Here is a 20935-nt window from a genome sequence, read left to right as displayed (position 1 = left end):
TTTTTTCAAAACAAAGATTAAAAATAAATACAAATAGAAGCAGCTTCCAACTCTGTGTTAACACAACTGAGATCCTACAGATCCATGGTGCAATTCTAAATGATTCCACCTATTGTAATCAGCAAGCAGATGCAAGATCCAGGTGATAACCATTTCTCATGCAACTCTACTCAAATTGGTGGAGTGACAGAGAGAAGTGAGGCTCATACTTCAGTTTTTTTTTAATTCTGAGTACATAAGACATCTGTTCACTTCTTTAGGCACACTGTCAGGATTACCAATCAATACTATCATTGCATACTTTGAGGCTGGAGAGAACATGCTGAAAAACCTTAGCCAAACAATGTTCTCCTACACATGCTACCCTCTTTTCCCTCATGAACGGGAAAAGCAATGGTCATTGCCTATGCCCTTCCTTTAAGAGGGCATAAATTCTCCTTAAAGGGATGCTCGTGGAAACTGCCCTGGTGGTAGCTCTGGTCAGCAATTTTAACCATAGTGTCAGGGCTCAAAGGGAAAGATGATCTTTCTAAGCTGGCAAGTCTCAGTGTATTTATAGCTCTTGTAAATCAACACTCATTCCATATACCCTTTTTGGAGCCTAACCAGTGACCGACACTGGCAATGAAGCACTAGCCAAATATGCTCATGGTGAGGTGCTGCCCTCAGTAATGGGGCACTTGCTCTAGTCACCAATTTACACTTCCAAATAAGACTGAGCGCACCACTCCCTGTAGAGCACAACACAGCATAACTAGTCTAATCATAAGCAACAATAGAAGCAAATGACTACATCAAGACCTCTGACCAAAAAAAGACATGGCGCACTTCTGATTCACTGCTGGGTGGGGCTGTGAGAAACTGGCACAGAACTTTGTAACTGGAGCCTGAAAAGAAAACATAGAACATCAGACAGACAGAAAAAGCTACAAATCAGTCTCTGAAAGTTTGACACTATCATAATTTTCCAGAACACACCATTACTATGGGAAAAGTTATATTCCTGTTTGAATGTGGAGGAGGAGAAATCTCAATGAAGTTAAGATCTTTCTTGCGGCAGAAAAATTTAAGTGACTTACATGTGCTATAATTAGTTTCATATCTTTAGAACAGGGAAGAGAAGAAATGGTCATGAGAAGTGAGAATGCAGGTCACACACCAGTTATCAAGACCTGGGGTCTAAACTCATAACCAAGTTTCCCATGGCATACCGTGAGCTTCAATGCATTTATGCCCAGCTATAAAATCTCTGAGCATTATATACACATATGAAAGAAGTATCCGTGGGAGACTGAAGTAGTTTAAGAAAAATTTCACAGCCTTGGTCTCTGTGCTTCAACACTAATTTTAAAAAGAGAATAAACAGGAAAAATCAGTAGCATCAAGACAGTGAGCACACCACACACTCATACAGAGTAAGTGTCTGAAGACCAAAAGTGTGAACACGTTAGAAAAATACGTTTCATATTTTAATCTTTCTGCTAAGAAGACTGGAAAAAAGCCTCAGAATATGTAAAAATTCATAAATAAAAGGTCACGAGAGACATAGGAACTTTTGTTTTTAAAATCTCTGTTTCAGACTCGGGGAGTGGAGGGGGAGCCACAGGATGGGAGGAAGGCTCAGAATAAGAAATGGGAGTAATAGGAAGCAGATAGAAGAAGAACCATCTAGAATCACATAGAATCATAGAATAGTTAGGGCTGGAAAGAACCTTAAGATCTTCTAGTTCCAATCCCCCTGCCATGGGCAGAGTGACCTCACACTAAAACCATGTCACCTGAGCCTCTGTCCAAACTGGCCTTGAACACTGCCAGGGATGGACCATTTGCAACTTCCCTGAGCAACCCATTCCTGTGCCTCACCACAATTAAAGAGTTTCCCCCTTCTATCCAGTCTAAACTTCCCCTGGTTAAGTTTTAACCCATTACCCCTTGTCCTGTCACTACAGTACCTGATGAGAAGTCCCTCCCAAGCATCCCTGTAATCTCCCTTCAGATACTGGAAGGCTGCTATGAGGTCTCCACGCAGCCTTCTCTTCTCCAGGCTGAACAGCCCCAACTTCCTCAGCCTGTCTTCATACGGGAGGTGCTCCAGTCCCCTGATCATCCTCATGGCCCTCCTCTGGACTTGTTCCAGCAGTTCCATGTCCTTTTTATGTTGAGGACACCAGAACTGCACACAATACTCCAGGTGAGGTCTCACGAGAGCAGAGCAGAGCAGAGGGGCAGGATCACCTCCTTCAACCTGCTGGTCACGCTCCTTTTGATGCGGCCCAGCATACGGTTGGCTTTCTGAGCTGCGAGTGCACACTGGCGGCTCATGTTCATTTTCTCATTGACCAACAGCTTCAAAGTGCTTCTCCCATGCCTGCTCTGAATCTCTTCTCTAAATCTAGCACACTCTCTAAGAATCTAGCCTTATCCCTGGAAGCTGATGGCTGTTCTCCAGACATACTGTTGACAATTTTGCTTCTCATTTTACATGTCCAAAATACAGAAAGGTCTCAATGATGTTTATTGATTTTGATTTGATCGCAAATACATATCTGTGATCATGAGATGGACGAATTCGAGATCCTCAGGACAGTGAGAAGAGCATGCAGCAAGCTCACGGCCCTCGACTTCAAGAACACAGAAATCCAACCGCGGGTCCTGAAGGAGCTGGCGAATGAAGTTGCTAAGCCACTGGCCATCATATTTGAAAAATCATGGCAGTCAGGTGAAGTTCCCAACAACTGGAAAAAGGGAAACATAACCCCATTTTCAAGAAGGGGAAAATGGATGACCCATGGAATTACAGACCAGTCAGTCTCACCTCTGTGCCTGGTAAAATCTTGGAGCAGATTCTCCTGGACAGCATGCTAAGGCACATGAAAAACAACAAGGTGCTTGGTGACAGCCAGCATGGCTTCACTAAGGGGAAATCCTGCCTGACCAATTTGGTGGCCTTCTATGATGGAGCTACAGAATTGATGGACAGGGGTAAAGCAGTTGATGCCATCTACCTGGACTAGTGCAAAGCATTCGACACTGTCCCACACGACATCCTTCTCTCTAAATTGGAGCAATTTGATGGATGGACCACTTGGTGGATAAAGAACTGGCTGGATGGCTGCACACAAAGAGTTGTGGTCAAAGGCTCGATGTCTGGCTGGAGACCGGTAACGAGTGGTGTCCCTCATGGATCGGCGTTGGGACCAGTCTTGTTTAACATCTTTGTCACTGACATGGACAGTGGGATTGAGTGCACCCTCAGCAAGTTTGCCGATGACACCAAGCTGTGTGGTTCGGTTGATATGCTGGAGGGAAGGGATGCCATCCAGAGGGACCTTGACATGCTTGTGAAGTGGGCTGATGCCAACCTTATGAAGTTCAACCATGACAAGTGCAAGGTCCTACACCTGGGTCAAAGCAATCCCAGGCACAGCTACAGACTGGGCAAAGAAGAGATTTGGAGCAGCCCTGTGGAGAAGGACTTGGGGGTGCTGGTCGATGAGAAAATGAACACGAGCCAGCTTCAGTGTGCGCTTGCAGCCCAGAAAGCCAATGGTATCCTGGCCTGCATCAAAAGGAGCGTGATCAGCAGGTTGAAGGAGGTGATCCTGCCCCTCTGCTCTGCTCTTGTGAGACCTCACCTGGAGTATTTGTGTGCAGTTCTGGTGTCCTCAACATAAAAAGGACATGGAACTGTTGGAACAAGTCCAGAGGAGGGCCACAAGGATGATCAGGGGACTGGAGCACCTCCCGTATGAAGACAGGCTGAGGAAGTTGGGGCTGTTCAGCCTGGAGAAGAGAAGGCTGCGTGGAGACCTCATAGCAGCCTTCCAGTATCTGAAGGGGGCCTATAGGGATGCTGGGGAGGGACTCTTCATTAGGGACTGTAGTGACAGGACAAGGGGTAATGGGTTAAAACTTAACCAGGGGAAGTTTAATTGGATATAAGGGGGAAGTTCTTTACTTTAATTGTGGTGAGGCACTGGAATGGGTTGCCCAGGGAAGTTGTGAATGCTCCATCCCTGGTGGTGTTCAAGGCCAGGGTGGACAGGGACTTGGGTGACATGGTTTAGTGTGAGGTGTCCCTGCCCACGGCAGGGGGTTGGATCTTGATGATCTTAAGGTCCTTTCCAACCCTAACTATTCTATGATTCTGTGAATCCCTGTAGAGCTGTTCTATAAAAATTCTCATAAGTAAAATTACACTTTGTTATTAATTTAAAAATTATTTTTCTTTAACAACTCAATACAGTCCTTCCAAATAGGACTGTTACTCTATTGAAAGATTTCTAGGTACTTGGCAAAGACTGAAAAAGAACCCTAAGGGACACATTTTGCCCACAGACACAGCTGAGGTCCATAGCAGATAAAACCATAACATGAGAGTTTAAGTGGTCTGCAGCAAGATCTGCTCCTTCAGGACAACTCTGATTGGAGAACTGCTCACTCCCCTTCCAAGGTAGGTCTCAACTGCACACCCCTTGAGATGAAAAACCCAACACATCAACACCTGTGAGGCATGACTTGAAGCAACTCCAAAGACTGGGCAGACGGACCTAACCAGTGCCCGTAACCTTCCACAGAAAAGTCCGGGCTGGGGAACAGAACTAGTAAAAGCTAGACCTCATACAGACAATACTGACAACAGAAGTCTCCAGCACTAAGGCTCTTGAACCACCACTTGATCATCAACAGCATTAACATTCAAGCAGAAAAAAAAACCCAAAAACCAACAAGAGTTGTGATGGGGTCATCATGATGAGGCTACTTAAAAGGGAGAGGGGAAGCATATTACCATAGAAGTTTATTCCCCCCAAAATAGGAAATTAAATGTGCTAGAGGGGCAGTTACACTGAAAATAGCCAGGCAGCTATGTTATGTCTGTCAAATTTGGCCTAGCATCAGTTACCTTCTCCCAGACTCTACCTTTGCCAAGAGTGCTGGAAAAGAGAAGCTCACTGACTCCAGAAACATGGTTGTTTTCAAATGTGCTTATGAGCTTGACAAGATATACCTTGCGCAGGTCTGCTCTCATTCTCTGCCCAACATACTCTTAGCAGCATCAAGTTATGGCACTGCAAAAGAAAATCACTGAAACTGCTCTTTGGAACAATGCCTTATTTACATCCTTGCCAATACCTTTCAAGTCACACATTGTGCTTGAAATTATGACAGCTGATTAAAAACCTCAAACTTGCACAGAGCTCTTCACTTTTAAAACCAGTCTTGCCTCTTTAACACAACTGGGAAATTCTGTAGCCTCAGCACTTTCATTCAAGGTATCTTCAAGCCGCTGGGGAAAGACATATGCCTCACAGACACTGCCAGGGTATAGGTAACAAATTGGGCTTTTTTCTTGAACTATCCTTCCCTTTCAGTTAACTATAATTGTTACCGTCTCACTTGCATTTCCTATGTTAGCCTCCTTCCTCCTCATAACATGGGAAAAAAACTGAACAAAAGCAGACAATCCTGTGGAAAAGTAAATAAAACCCAGCAGAAATGGAGACCATGCACCCTCCTCTCTCTTCAATTTGATTTGTATGCCAAGAATGCTAGGGTTATCAAAAACTTCTTATCACTGTAAACCTTATTCTGACGTAAATTTATGACTACCAAGATGACTTTTAGGAAAGTTCAGATCCTAAAATTTGCAATTATGTCATTAGGAAATTGGGACATCGTTTATTCAAATGTTTAGACAAGATTTCACATGATTCTCATTTGAAAATTTTATCTTGCATCCAACTGGGGAACTAAGAAGCAACACACACTTCCTAAAATCCTCCCTTTTCTTCAATAGTTTTGCCAGCTAAACTCTGGATGTCTTTGCATTCTGTCAGACAGAAGAATGAGTCAGTCTGTCCCTAACTGGCCTTCTAAAAAGGAAACTGAGAAGTTTGATGACATATTTGGATAAACACACTGACTGGATAAAGTTACTTAACTTTTTATGTATCTTTAAGTTTGCTATAAACCTTCAAAACCCTTACAGAGTAGATTTAGGCAGAGCCAATAAAAACTACAGATTATAAATAAACTTCATGAAAGCCACTATATTAAAACTGAAAGGACCTCGTAAACATGCTCATCAAGGCTTCATCACTGTAATACAGCATCACGTCCATAAATCCACGTTATTAATTGCCAGGCATCCACATTCTTATTGATGTATCAGCCCTATATAGATCGTTGGTTCAGAATCCATTTTTCTCATGAACACCATTTAACAGCCAACACTGATGAAAGGAGCAACAACTCAACCCAGAGTTTATACAGTTCAACTCTCCTGAGAAGACAGTGAAGTCTATTATGATCTGTACGTTCTTTAGGTCTAAGTGTCATTTTTGGCCAGAAAATAAATTATTATAGGAATATACAGTATTGAACCTACATAAGGCACAAATACTGAGCTGATTTAGCCGCCTAAGCCCTCAGTTTACCATAGGGTAAGAAAGTTTAAAATACCATTTTGGAAGGCATTATTTCTTTCAATAGTTAACATCCAACTAGCAGTGTTTTATTAAAGGAATGTACCTTACAGATTCAAGATCCTGACTTCTGAATTCCCATTTTCTTTAGCTCTAGATTAGCTTCAGATGCAAACAAAGATTAGAAGACATTCCAAATAGAGCTTTTACTAGTTTCATAAAACAAAACATTTATTTTACCTTATTTATACATCAGGCTGTTTTCCATACATGCTTATAAGCATTATCAAATTTCAAGATTAGTCTGATCTAAATTTCTTGTCTGTAATCTAGCTTAAAATTAAGCTGCTATCGTATCAACTCAGATTTCACTCCAGCATTTCATTAAAGTGTGTTGCTTAACTTTTACATTTGCAAAGATCTGAGTCTCAATACAGCATACACAAATTTGCCCTTGGGTATTCTAATTATTAAATGCAAAGATAGTTGGGTTTATGATACACAGGAGGCATTCAGAGCATTTCTTGGAAGAAACTGAGAAGGAGCCATTCACAACAAAAATAACAACATATAGAAGCAATTTGCAAAGTGCTTGGAGGCAAAATTAGTTTTTTTAGACACCTGACAAGACTGTCTCCATGGCTACACCTTTGAAATGGTCCTAAGCAGATTCAGGCAATAAAGTAACATTTCAGTAAGCAGTTGAGAAAATGATGCAGGAAGAAAGGGTTCAGACAGGGAAAATCTCTCCTTCCTCCTATATCATCATCTAACCCCAGCCAAGGCCTAATCCTGACTCTGTTTAACTCTTGAAATCAGACGAAACGGTCGTGAGCAAAACACTCTGCATGCGTGCCAACATGGTGATCCCCATCACAATCAGCAAACAGGTCTCAACAGTATTTAAAGACCATTCAAAAACTTCAAAACTCACAGACTTTGGCTGCAAGACAAACACAGCCCAATACTGTCCTGGGTTCAGCAGTTGCAGTCATTTTTTTCTCCTTCTTAGTAGCTGGTGCAGTGCTGTGTTTTTGACTTTCAGCGTCGGAACAGAGCTGATAACACTGATGTTTACTCTGACCAAGGACTTTGTGAGTCTCATGTTCTGCCAGGGACGAGGGGAGGCCGGGAGAAAGCAGAGACAGGACACCTGATCCAAGCTAGCCAAAGAGGTATTCCATACCACAGCATGTCATTCACAGGGAGGTAACTGGGAGTTACACAGAAGGGCACTCTCTCTTCTGCGTTGGGCTCATTTCAGAGGGTGGTATCCTATTCTCTTCCCTTGTTATTTCTCTTATCATTAATGTTATTGGTGGTAGCAGTAGTGATTTGTGTTATACCTTAGTTACTGGACTGTTCTTACCTCAACCCATGGGAGTTACATTCTTTTGATTCTCCTCCCCATCCCTCGGGGCCGGGGCGGGGGGAAGAAGGAAAGAAAGGGGGGGAAAGGGAGGGGGGTAGTAGAAACTGTGTGGCTGACTGGGTTTAAACCACAACACTTTATTAGACTGTGGAAAGACTTTTGGAATAGGATGCACAAACTTCACCTAAAATAAAACAAAAATAGGCTGCTGGTATTTAAGTTTAAAATGAAGATGACTATGTAAAAAGATCAGAAAGTTGGCAGGTGCAAAACCATACACAGATCAGGATGACACATCAATTACGGATGCAATCATTGAAACTCTGTATTCTTGGAAATAAAGTATTAAAGTAATTAACAAAGTTTGACAGGAAATAACAAAGCTTGAAGAACAGGGGTGCAAGAGCTCCTATACAAATGCAAGTCCAAGAATCCAACATAAAAACTAACTGGTTTTAGATGCAAACATGGACAAAGTGTGTTTCTCAAAGTATATGAGAAGAAAACATTCTGAGGAATATAACTATACTTTTGGTAAAATATTTAGATCAGAATGAACTAATGGTGATGTAGCAGCTGTAACAAAAAATTACGTGCAGCTGTAACAAAAAAAAAGGAAGCAGAAAAGTGGAGTAAAATAAGATAAATATATTTTACTCTGTAAAAGCATACCCAAACTTTCTGTGTGTTGAACCTCATATACAAAGAGATAATCATATAAATGCTCAACTACTGACCATCAATCCAAAATAATGACATTTAGCACATACTGATGATAGGTAGGAATGACAGAAATAATGGGAATCTGCAGTTATTTTTACATGCTGGATAAATGTCACACTAGGGTATAACAGAGAATGGCTATTTAAATATTTGAACTTTTTTGTAAAGCATCAGACTATGAACTTCACTACTCAGAGCAAGTTACAGCTTTCATTTCAACTAGAGCCATGAACTAGTCCACACTATAAATACTGAAAAGCCTGAGATAAGTAAGTTCTCAAATTCAACCTGTTTGAGGTAAGAGGTAAGAAAACAAAACCCCTCACAACCCTATAGTATCTAGCTTTAAGTGGGATAAACACATAACACCAATGGAAACTTAATTAAAAAGGGCATCTAAAAGAATAAATCACTTGAAGGCAACACAAACAATTTAACAACACTGACAAAGCAAATTTCACGTAAATGTGTATCAGCAAATCAAAAGCAACTAAAATACTCTACCAAAGCAAACAACAGATTAACATAATTTAAATACAAAGACATCTTAAAACAGAAAATATGTGAAAACAAAGATAAAATACAAGAAATAGAAATGCTGGTATGCTAAAATCCATCAATTAAAAGTGTCAGGTCTGCATCCTACTCAAATTGCTGAACATGGAATTTCTCTGGACATCCTTCTCCTAAGAGGAGGCATAACATTAATTTTGGTTCATTTGCCACAACCTTAGCTCGTTCCCATTTGTATTTTTCCTAAGTGAAGCATTAGATTCCACTGTTTGGAAGCCAAGGAGGTTTTCACATTAGACTCTTCTTTATAGATAAAGAGTCCAGAAAGCCATGCGAAGCTGAACTGATAATAGAAAAAGCTTTAGATCAAATTTGTACAACACAAAACAACAAGCTTACTAGCACCTTACCAGGACTAAATGGTATTTAAGTGTTCAAAAAGAACTTACATAAGAAACTGATTAACTATTAGCTGGTGGGTAATTTCTCTCTTAAAAAAAGAGCCAGAAAACTATGAGGCAGCACTAGCTCTTAAGTAGAGATTCTAGGAATAACTCGCACAGAAATTAGGACCAATTCATTTAATTCACCAATTAGAAGAAACCATAGTAGAGCAGAGAACTGGCAGATATGAGGCAAACATGAAACAATCCAGCCAGTTGAGAGAAAAGCAGAATCATGTGCCAAGTCTGCTCACCTTCTCCATCTGTCCTTATATTGAGTAATTCTTTGCCCTTCTATCCTGTTAATCCTGGTATCTGCAATGAAGCAAGACAAACTGAGCTCACAGCAATTCATTTATCCCTTTCCCAGCATGAGCGTGTTTTTCATACACTTTGACGTGCGTAAAAACAAAACTCAAGGGTCTGACTAGTTACTTGGAATTGTTTGAAACTGTTTACAAAAGCCAATTTTTAACTGAGTTTCTTATGGCTGCATGCCTACCCATCATCATCTCATTTTCTCATCCCTCAGCTAATTCCAAACAAAATGCAAGATAGATGCAAAGACATCTAAATTATTAAATACCTACAGGGTTCTTGAAAACAGGTATCTTTTAGGGTCCAGGATATTAAGCAAGAGTCCAGTTTGACCCTGACAAAAGTACATTTCAGGAAAACTTTGTGTTCATCTTAACAGGGGGGAAAGCCTAGTAGCTTGCACATTATTGGACACTAAAAAAAATCCAGCCATGAAACAAACTTCCATAATTCATTGTGTTTCACTATACAAACAGATTTTTACCCCAGCAAATAATGCTGTTTTTACAAACCTTATGGAAACACCTACCTATTATTACTGCACCCAAATGAAGTCAGAATCATGATTTGCCATTGCAAAAGCTGAATATTTGGAGAGTCGGAGAACATCACAACCTTCACCTTTTTTACTTCTGAAAAATCAAAGAATGAGCTTACAGGAACCCATGCAGAAGTCTCCTGAAAATACCTATAATGAAAAATTTAGTCAAATTTTCAAGAAATAAGTACTAGCATGTGGGGTCATTGTTTCAAAAGAGGTCAGGCATGCAGCCTTCACCCTCTCAGAGAACTGTAGCCAGACTTCCCAATGCATTTGGGCATGCAGCAGTTTGTAACAACAACAGGGAGAAGAATAAAGATGCTGATCTCACTGGCACAGCTAGGCTTTTATTCCAAATAAAGCAGCGCTCTCCTACCTCCAACAAAAGAGGAGAGGCTGGGTTTTTTTAAAAGAAAAATACTAAAAATATCTTCAATTTCAGCTATCTTAAAAAAAGCTGGAGGACATGTCATTAGTCCTCTTCAGTCAAATCCAACAGAAAAAAAGTTATAAGGCAAAATGTATAAGATGAATGCTTAAGACACTGAAATACCTTCAAGAATTAGCGCATAGGAATACTTGGATCCCAATGTAAGATGACACTGAGACCACAAATGCAGAAAAAAATACCCTGAACCATTAGAACACCATTACCCTCTCTCACAGCATCTGGACTTTTACCTTAATTCTTTAAGAAACTTCTCCTCAAGTTATCTTGTTTGTTCAGCTGCTATAATTACAACAGGAAAGGGGAAAATTGATGATTTCTTGTATAACACTGAAGAAGTCATTCTACTTCCCTATTTAACACTAACTCCTTATTTACCTCAAGTGTAAAGATCAAACAATGACACAACACTAAGTCATTACTGGTGCCAAGTATTATCCATTCCCATTGCACTTAGGACAAATACGTGGGATAAGAGAGTATGTACAACTGTGCAAGTACAGAGAGATAAGAGAGTACATACAACTACAGATCATGAAGTATATACTGAAGCAGACGTTTCTCTGAAAGCACTGTGCATTGTTTTGGGGTTTTATTTTTTTTTTTTTTTAATGTTTATCCTATTAGTTCCATCTCTCCTCAGATACTTCAGTCATTAGTATTAAAATAATCCAACTTCATTTCCTTTTGGTTATTATCAGCAGCTCTACAGAGTACTTATTTCTGCACTCGTTATGCCAAAACACGTATTTTTGGTTGCAGCACAAAATGAATCCTAACCTGCACCTTCTGTTCAAATAACGTTTCTGTTTCTCCAATCTTAAACAAAGCATCCACACTATCTTACAATAGCTCTATTACCTCATCTTTTAGTAAGCTTACTTCACATGGAACAAATTTTGCCCTCCTAGCAATGTTCCCCTCTCTGCTTTCAACTCTAAATTACATTCAGAAAGAAAATGTAAACTTTGTTCCATGTTTGACACTAAAGCCATGATTCAGCTTATAGATAAAGATGTCTAAAGTACATGACGTTGTATGGATGCCTCTGTTGTGAGCCAGGCACCCAAGCTACCAGTGCTGTCCACGGAAATATACTCATGACAGTTCCACTCCAGCGACTGAAGACAAGTGCCTTCCCATGGTTTAAAATCCCACGCCAAAAGTGGTAATTTACAGATAAGTCAGCTAGGGTCACCACTCCTTTCTGTAACCTCTCTTTGAATAGGCAGTTTGGCTGTTTATGACATCTTTAAAGCAACCATTCGCAGCATGGTTTCTTGGACTTCTCCCTCATGTGCTGCTACTGAACACTGAATCTGACTCAGATTAACCATTTCACATTTACTGCATCTGCCCATTCAGATTTCTCACCATTCTACTTCTGTTTACACAATCAGACTTCGAATTTCAGTTAAGGGAAACAGCCTTTTGGAAGAAAGTTAATTCAGCAAGAGAAAGAAAAAAAAAATGTGAATACCAAAAGCCAAGAAATAACTGGAAATTACAGATTTTACAGAAGCCCAGTAACTTCTACGCTGCACTCTGGGTTTGGAGCAAGTGGAACACAATGAGTAGATATGCAGTGTATGGTAGAACATGTCAATTCTCAGAAGGATACACTTGGTAGTAAAAGACAAAATGTGTAGGAAAATGGTGCTAAACCCGCAAGGTTAAAAAAAGTGAGAGAGATAAAGAAAAAAACTCTTACTGATGTATTTTCCTTTTATTCAAGTTGGGACATCCCCATTTATCATCAAAGGAAAAGAAAAATACATAATGACATTTTCATGGAACGGGGAAAAAAAATACAATCACTATTTGGTTTCTGTCTGGCTAAGTTTACAGTTACAAAACATTTACCTTAAGAACCTGAGCTTTGTTTCAATGTTTACTTTATAAAGCCAGCTGAGAAGCCAGCAAAATAAACTGTGTATTATCATTGTCAGTGTAAACTACAGGTTTTGTTTGCCATAGCAACCAGATGCTGGCCAAGAGCCAAAGGAAAGTGAATAATTTAAAACACTCAATCAGTTACATTCTGAGAGAATTTGTTTAGTGTTTAATACACTCTCCAGGGATGGAGAAATTACTAAAGCACATTGTCTTGACATGAGCTAAAATGGTCCTCTCTCATCACAACATTTTTGGGAATTTGACATTAATGCATTAGATAAAGATAAGTCTGTACATATACACACACATGCATAAATACATGCTCGTATTTTTGCACCTAAGTATATTGAGACATTTTATTTGACAGGTTGCACATCTGATGGTCTTTACTGCATTCCATCTTTAACTGAAATGTGCATGTTCTTTAAAATTTCTATACACATTTATACATTCATTTATATATTCACTCATCCATCTACACTCTCTGCAGTGGCTCTTGTTTTACGTATTAAGAGAGGACACAATCAAATGTATCATGCACAGTGCACCATAAATGGAGTGTAAAGGCTGTCCAGGAACTGTTCTTTAGTGTATCTCACATTATGAAGCCTCTATTAACATAAAATTATGAAATTAACATAAATTATGAAATTAACATAAAATTATGAAGCCTCTATTAACATAAAAACATGATAACTCCAAAACTAAAATTATATCAAAAAGCTTGATGTTTCTTTCCTTGAGAAACAGGTTACGACATTTGCTTTTACCAGAGTTGGCCTTGTTCAACCTGGGGAAGAGAAGGCTCTTGAAGAAGTAATGGCAGCCTTCCGGTACCTAAACGGGTGAACAAGAAAGCTGGAGACGGACCTTTTACCAGGGCATGTAGTAATAGGACAAGAGAGAATGGCTCTAAACTGACAGAGATTTAGATTTGGTATTAGGAAAAAATCCTTCACTTTGAGGGTAGTGAAGCACTGCAACACGTTGCCCAGAGAAGCTGTGGCTGCCCCATCCCTGGAAGCGTTAAAGGCCAGACTGGATGGGGCTTTGAGCAGCCTGTGGCAAGGCAGTTGGAACTAGATGATCTGTAAAGTCTCTTCCAACCCAAACCATTTTATGATTCATTCTATGATTCTATGAAGTTTCTGAGCCCAAGAGTTCAGGAAATTCTGCTAAGCCTTTAGATGCAAAACAGAGACACTGAAATTAGAATCACAGAATAGTCCTATGGTGCTGCTGCACATGGAATGGTCCCTGGTGCTGCTGGGCACCATTCCAGAATGTGTTCCACCAGCTTTGGTATCTCTACCACGTGCTGCTTATCCCTCTCATGAAGAATACAAGAAAGTTTGACCTGTTGTTTCTCACTGAAAATATAATTTAGGAATCTATTAGGTGATTTTGCCATTTTTCTTCTTTTTCAATCAAACTAGATTTGATTTGGCTAAGCTTTATCCTAAGCTTTTTTGTGCTGTGCCACTTTGAACTGCTGCAGGTTACTGAAGCAAGTAAAAAAGTGAGGCACAGCTTGAATCCTATACACTTTCACTGTTTGATAAACAGGAGTTCTTACTGCAAGCATACAAAATAAAATGAAATAGAATTTCATCTCCAAGGATATCAAACAAGAAAAGACGCAGCCTCTAAAATATGAGTTGCACACAGCAATGTGCTGCATTTCTCTCTTAAAAACAAAAGTGTATTTCATACCTCCATTTTCTCTAGTAACATTCTGAAAAGACCAGAAAATCTCTATCTGCAATTAACAAAAAAGCATTAGGAAATATTAAAGTGAATTTTACCAAACTTAGTTTAGGTAATCTTTTCATTCTCTATTACTGAGTCACTGTGAAATGGCAATGGCTGTTGTTAGTGCCCTAAGTACATAAAAAAATATGAAAAAATTAAATTAGGATGTTTGGGATTCCTAGCAGGGGAATGGAGCAAAGTTAAAGGAGTTGGCGATGCCTGTTCCTGGACAGGGGGGGCAGATCAACCAGAAATGTTAAATTCCTGACCTGCTAACCATGAGCTCAAAGGTTTCGATAGCTGTCATCTATTTACATTGTTGAAATATTTAATTCATTAGAGTACATGTGAGCTATTTTTATACACTTTAATTTCTCCACACTAATTAGCTAACATCCTAGAAGTTTACATCTTTTTAAAACATGCAAACATTCTGCTTAAAATGAAATGGTACAAAATAGCAAAGACATTCTAGACTTTAAAAAACCTAATATTTACATAGGGTCTCCACTTTAATCATGTTGCATCCTCCTCTTAGAATATTTACAAACTCCAAATTATCATTTGCAACAAAGCCCCAAAAGCATTAGACTCGTTGACTCTTCAGTTTACACAGAGAGCTCTTCAGAGTATGCAATTCTGAATCATCTCTAGGCAAAATTTCAACACAGAAAAGACTCTACAACAGCAGCAGCAATCCAGGCCAGGATGGAGAAGAAAATAAGAAAACTGATTCCCCATACCCAGAGAAGAAACTCAGCCCAACAGAGTGAACCAACATAGCCTATATTAAATAATAATAATAAAAGCCTGAAGAAAAAAAAAAAAACCGAACACCTCCAATGACAACAGACAAAAGTGTTCAAGGCCAGGCTGGACAGGCTTTTGAGCAATCTGGTCTAGTGGGAAGTGTCCCTGCCCACGGCAAGAGGGCTGGAACTAGGTGATCTTTAAGGTCCCTTCCAACCCAAACCAATCTGTGACAGTATGAATTAAAGAACTCAAAATATTGAGGAAGCTCAAATCTAACCCCTGTTAGAAGTCTCAGCTGAGAGAACATCCCATCTTCTCAGCATTAGAAAAGGCAGGCTGAGCCCAAATGTTACTGTGATATTGAAACCAGTCAACTCATGATTCTACTGAGAATAGTTCATACCCTCTGCTGCACAGGTATGGCACACAGCAGGCAGGTTAGAACTGATTAATCATGCCACTGTTTTTAGAACCAGCTGAATTACTGGTGGTTGTCCTTACAATACATTAGAACTTTAGACATCTTCCTATATCCTGTAAAAAGATGCATCACACAAAGGTCAAAGTTTTCTTACGGAAGGTAGGGAGAGACAATGCATGAAGAGATTGCTCCATTTCAAATTCTGGGTGGCAAATTTAATGGAATTTCAGATCAGCAGGTCTGTAAGGGAAGGAGACAGCTACACTTCTGGGGAACACCCCACAATTCTAGTGCTGAGAAGCCAAAGGCAGACCAGGATCAGAAAAGCTTTCTCCCAGTACCCTGATGGCAAACCAGACAAATGCAAGTTTAATACAGGAAGAAGATACTAATTTTGTCAGCACCACTAGTTGAGACTACTAACAAAGTAGTCTACTGAAAACTGAGCACCAGACAGATCTTAATTCAGAGCATGGAAAATGAGTTCTCCCTTTCTTCCCCCTCCCACACACCCCCCCATCCAACTCTTGTAACAAATACCCAAACCAGCTCCTGAAGTAGTTCTGAGGAGTACAATTAGCCAGAATTTTCTCAAAAATTATGTATTCACGAACTTGAACATGAGCATCACTCCACTGATACTTGAAAAGATTATATACTTAAATTCTCTACAAAGTAGGCAGAAATTGGGCACATTTTCAGAAGTCAGAGCTACACACCTGCACACTTTTTTCAAAGCTTCAAAAATGTTTTAAGCAGCCAATAGCTCATAAAAAAATAGAGCAACTGCTATACTGCAACTAATTGGCAGGTCTGGTAAGAACAAGTTCCTAAAGCTCAGATGATCTAGAGAAGGATAAGTCATTGTATTAGGAGAAGGTAAGACTCCTGGTGGCATAAAAGTACAGATTTCAGCCTTCAGTCACGGAGGGATGGCAGCAGCCACTGGCTCTCATCCAGCATTCATTACTTCAGGGGACTGAAGTAACATGCAGCAGTAGAGTCACTGTTGGACATGTGAAAAGGAAGGGAAAAAAGGATGAGTTCACTTGTGCTGAAAGGGTTGTTGGCATTACATAAGAAATAACCACCCGTGCACATGTGCTCCACGTCCAGCAGGCAGCCCGCATACATCCAATTTGAAATTTGCTCTTCAGCGGAACAGCTGCCAGCCATGGCACACAGACATGCTGGAACCCTGTTGCTTAAAGAGGCTGCAGAAGCCATTTGGAGTGTCTCACGCCATATAAGTGTCACATGTTGTGACTGCAGTTTCATGGTATTGGAATACAAAGATGTATGAGCCATGCACTGACTCGACTCTGCCACATGACAGTGGCTATTAGTTAATATGTGTCAACGAACATTCTTAGGCAAAAAAACTCCACCTCAAACTGGACACATTCTCACAGCATTTTATGCCGGTATGATGGCCAACTCAAGGAAAAACTCCAGTCACTGAACAGTTTATGATATGAAATGTAGTTAACTCCTTAATGGTTACTCGCTCATAGAATAGTTAGGGTTGGAAAAGACCTTAAGAAACTGGAACTCAAACAAAACAGCAGAAGGACCAAATTTCTTAAAATGCGCTCTACAAATCCAATTCACATTTAGGAGGCAGGGCTCTACAATAACGATGTAAGTCCTTGTCCTTTCTGACCTGCATCACTCTAGTCCACACGTAACTAGTTACAAGATTCTGTGCACATGGAAGTGATTCCAACAAAGTCAACTTACTGGGAAAAAAACCTATGGGACAACAAAATGAGTTTAAACTTTAGTAGAATATGACATACAGAAGCTACCAAATAAGAGTATATTTAATAATTTTCTAGAAGCTTCTTTAGAAGTCTCCTCTTTCCTCCAAAAAAGTCATACATTATTAATTTTTGTTGATTAAAAAAAAGGAAAAAGAGCAGGTTTTCCACCACATATTTATAAAAAGGAAGAAAAAATCCCCTAACCTACTCCAGGGATTTCTACAAATTCCAGATGCATTTTCCTGGTTTTTGCTAACATGGGTGACAATCAATAGGTTTCCTTTTGAAACATTTGTTTTCGTTCCTTTTTCTGACAGTATTTGTGATTTCATCTACTCTGGTAAAGAAACTAGCTCAGATTTCTCAAGTTTTCGGGGTGTTAGTTGTTAACACAGTACTAATTATGGAAAGCTTTAATAAAAAATAAAAAAAGCTAGGGCTGCCTTTTTATCTATTTTTAGAAGTCCCACACAGCATACTTTCCAAATTTAAGTAAGATTGTAAAAGCATCTGTCCTCCTTCCTCTGAAAATAAGCTACGTTTGCTGGCATAATACAACCAACTTATAAATTAGGTTTTTTTATAATCTCACATAGGGTTTAGCATCTCAAAATTAAACTGCTAGACCATAAAATCCCAGAGCCAGGAAAGGTCAGAGAGAAGACTGAACAAAATTAAAATGTCATTTAGTCAATTTTCCTTTTCCATGCAAGGATTAAGATCCCCACAGAGTACAGGCCATAACATGACCGATCAGTTGCTGAGTTCTCCAAGGGCCCCACCACTCTTCGGAAAAGAGGCCATACTTCTGAAAGCAAATGTGGTGGGAGATAATTCTCACAGGTTTTGATAAATCATTTTTCAATAGAAAGAAAACCAACTGCTTTCCTCCTAAGCATTTTTTGAGAACATTAATCTCTAGACTGAACAATTTTCAGCTGCAGGCCAAATAAGTTCCAGAACAGAAGCCCTACAGGACCACATTCAATCCCGACCTTCCCAACACTCTCACTTTTAACTGATTATTTAACTGGAGGCACAAAATTAACCTAGGTAACAGAAAGAGGTACGTAAGTTTTCCCCACATCACATAGTTTGCTTACAGTTGTGTTCACAGGGCAGAAATGCTTCTATGACTACAGTTAGCAGGTTTCCTCAGCATGTACTTCACACTGGAAACACTATTTTGGATGACGCCTGTTTCCACGACAGCTATTCTTTTCACTAAGCAGTAAATCTTAAATTGCATTAAGCCATAAACATTCTTTCTAACTTAACATGTTAAAAAAATCCACAAAACTGAATATTAGAAAAGAGGAGGTTTTCAGTTTTTCCTCTTTTAAAATGAAAATATGAACAAAGGCAGGTTTGTGCTTTTGCATCCAGATTTCTCCCTCTATTCCCTGGCAGAAAGGCTCTGAACCTCTCACATCACCTTCCACTCCCTGCGAAAGCTCTTTGGACAGACATTATGAAGGAGCTACAAGATATGGGCTGCATATAGAAACCCTGAATAAATGGAGCACACATTTTTGTCTTTAAATAAATCAGTCCCTCAGAAGTTAAGTGTACCAATTATGTGGCTAACATTAGGGCAACAAATTTTCCCTTGCCTTCCTATTGCCATATGCCTGTCATCTTTTTCCTACAGTTTCTACTCACTGTTTCAAACATATGTTGCCACTTACGTGCCAAGAAAGGAATCTCTGAATTACCCCCTTCATATATGACGAAATGGCAGACTGAATGGAGCCAGAGAGCACACCATTAGCAGTTATTCACACTTGTGTTTTCTCTTAACTTCCTCTTCTCCAAAGTTTATTCCTCCTATGCAAGGGGATGTAGAACTATAAAGCCATCCATGACTCATGCTGCAAAATATATAGCTGCAGCCTCTACCAGAGCAGCAATTGTTTTATTTTTTAAAAGGCCACCTTAAATAAACTTTTCTCCTTTCAGTTTCCAGATGGAGGATTCTTTTGTGAATTGCTTACCGAAGCATCAACACTGGTGATCCAACATTCTTTTCTTGTAAACTCACTGCTCAGTTTACCAGTGGTTTGCAGCCTCTCTCTCTGCAACTCTTGCTTCCCAGGGTCAGCCTAGGTGCACACATCATAGATCCGGAGCAGCAGATCCCAAAAAGCATCTATAATACTACCTGTGGTCTTCTTTTTCTCCTCAAGAGAAGACCATGAAAGACGAAGTCATGCACATAATTCTTCAAAGGATGGAGAAGGGTGGGGGAAGAAATAAATCAGTAAAAGATTAATGGAAAGAAAAAACAGGATGCAAAAAAAACCAAAAAGCAGTTTGATGACTTAAATTCCCACAATGCCAGGGCATCCATGCTCCTGAGAGTGGTTCTTCAGGCACCCTGAAAATCCAGCTGAGTTCCATGAGGAAACAGCACCTTGAGCACTCTGATAACTCAGTAGGAAAAAAACTATCCACTGAAACTGATACCAGCAGCTACCTTTCAACCTTGCTAAAGTTAACCATGGGTAACTGGAAGTAAGTGCATCAAGAAATGTTTAACTTACATTAAAACTAAGTCAGTGTTTCAAGGAGTCATAGAATCATAGAATACTTAGGGTTGGAAAGGACCTCAAGATCATCTAGTTCCAACCCCCCTGCCATGGACAGGGACACCTCTCACTAAACCATCCCACCCAAGGCTTCATCCAACATGGCCTTGAACACCGCCAGGGATGGAGCACTCACAACCTCCCTGGGCAACCCATTCCAGTGTCTCACCACACTAACAGGAAAGAATTTCCTCCTTATATCCAATTTAAACTTCCCCTGTTTAAGTTTTAACCCGTTACCCCTTGTCTTGTCACTACAGTCCCTGACAAAGAGTCCCTCCCCAGCATCCCTATAGGCCCCCTTCAGATACTGGAAGGCTGCTATGAGGTCTCCACGCAGCCTTCTCTTCTCCAGGCTGAACACCCCCAACTTCCTCAGCCTGTCTTCATACGGGAGGTGCTCCAGTCCCCTGATCATCCTCGTGGCCCTCCTCTGGACTTGTTCCAACAGCTCCATGTCCTTTTTATGTTGAGGACACCAGAACTGCACACAATACTCCAGGTGAGGTGTTACAAGAGCAGAGTAGAGGGGCAGGATCACCTCCTTCGACCTGCTGGTCACGCTCCTTTTGATGCAGCCCAGGATATGATTAGCCGTCTGGGCTGCGAGCGCACACTGAAGCCGGCTCATGTTCATTTTCTCATTGACCAGCACCCCCAAGTCCTTCTCTGCAGGGCTGCTCTGAATCTCTTCTCTGCCCAGTCTGTAGCTGTGCCTGGGATTGCTCCGACCCAGGTGTAGGACCTTGCACTTGTAGTGGTTGAACTTCATCAGGTTGGCATCAGCCCACCTCACAGGCGTGTCAAGGTCCCTCTGGATGGCATCCCTTCCCTCCAGCGTATCAACCGGACCACACAGCTTGCTGTCATCGGCAAACTTGCTGAGGGCACACTCAATCCCACTGCCCATGTCAGCGACGAAGATGTTAAACAAGACCGGTCCCAACACCGATCCGTGAGGGACACCACTCGTTACCGG

At 40.4% G+C, this 20935-nt stretch overlaps 1 protein-coding gene across 14 annotated transcripts in view; it reads right to left on the bottom strand.

The window, feature by feature from the left end:
- The window catches only part of CMSS1 (cms1 ribosomal small subunit homolog), a 258974-nt gene that overhangs the window by 180739 nt on the left and 57300 nt on the right, over window positions 1-20935 (bottom strand). For 2 of the 14 annotated variants that reach the window (XM_065676593.1, XM_065676599.1), the window contains 2 exons: window positions 10324-10426; window positions 9731-9791 (listed from right to left, as the gene is read on the bottom strand). The exons of 10 other annotated variants lie outside the window; for them this stretch is intronic. Coding sequence is in view for 1 of the 4 variants with exons in the window: in XM_065676597.1 (XP_065532669.1) it covers window positions 809-821 (13 nt within the window). In the remaining 3 variants the exon portion in view is untranslated. Of the gene's footprint in view, window positions 1-808; window positions 837-9730; window positions 9792-10323; window positions 10483-20935 lie in introns of those variants that run through there. 2 more of the 14 variants (XM_065676592.1, XM_065676597.1) reach the window with 2 other exon arrangements.

The sequence above is a fragment of the Lathamus discolor genome, chromosome 4 (genome assembly GCF_037157495.1).
Source record: "Lathamus discolor isolate bLatDis1 chromosome 4, bLatDis1.hap1, whole genome shotgun sequence".
Classification (NCBI taxonomy): Eukaryota; Metazoa; Chordata; class Aves; order Psittaciformes; family Psittacidae; genus Lathamus; species Lathamus discolor.
This window is presented reverse-complemented; position numbering and strand designations above follow the sequence as displayed.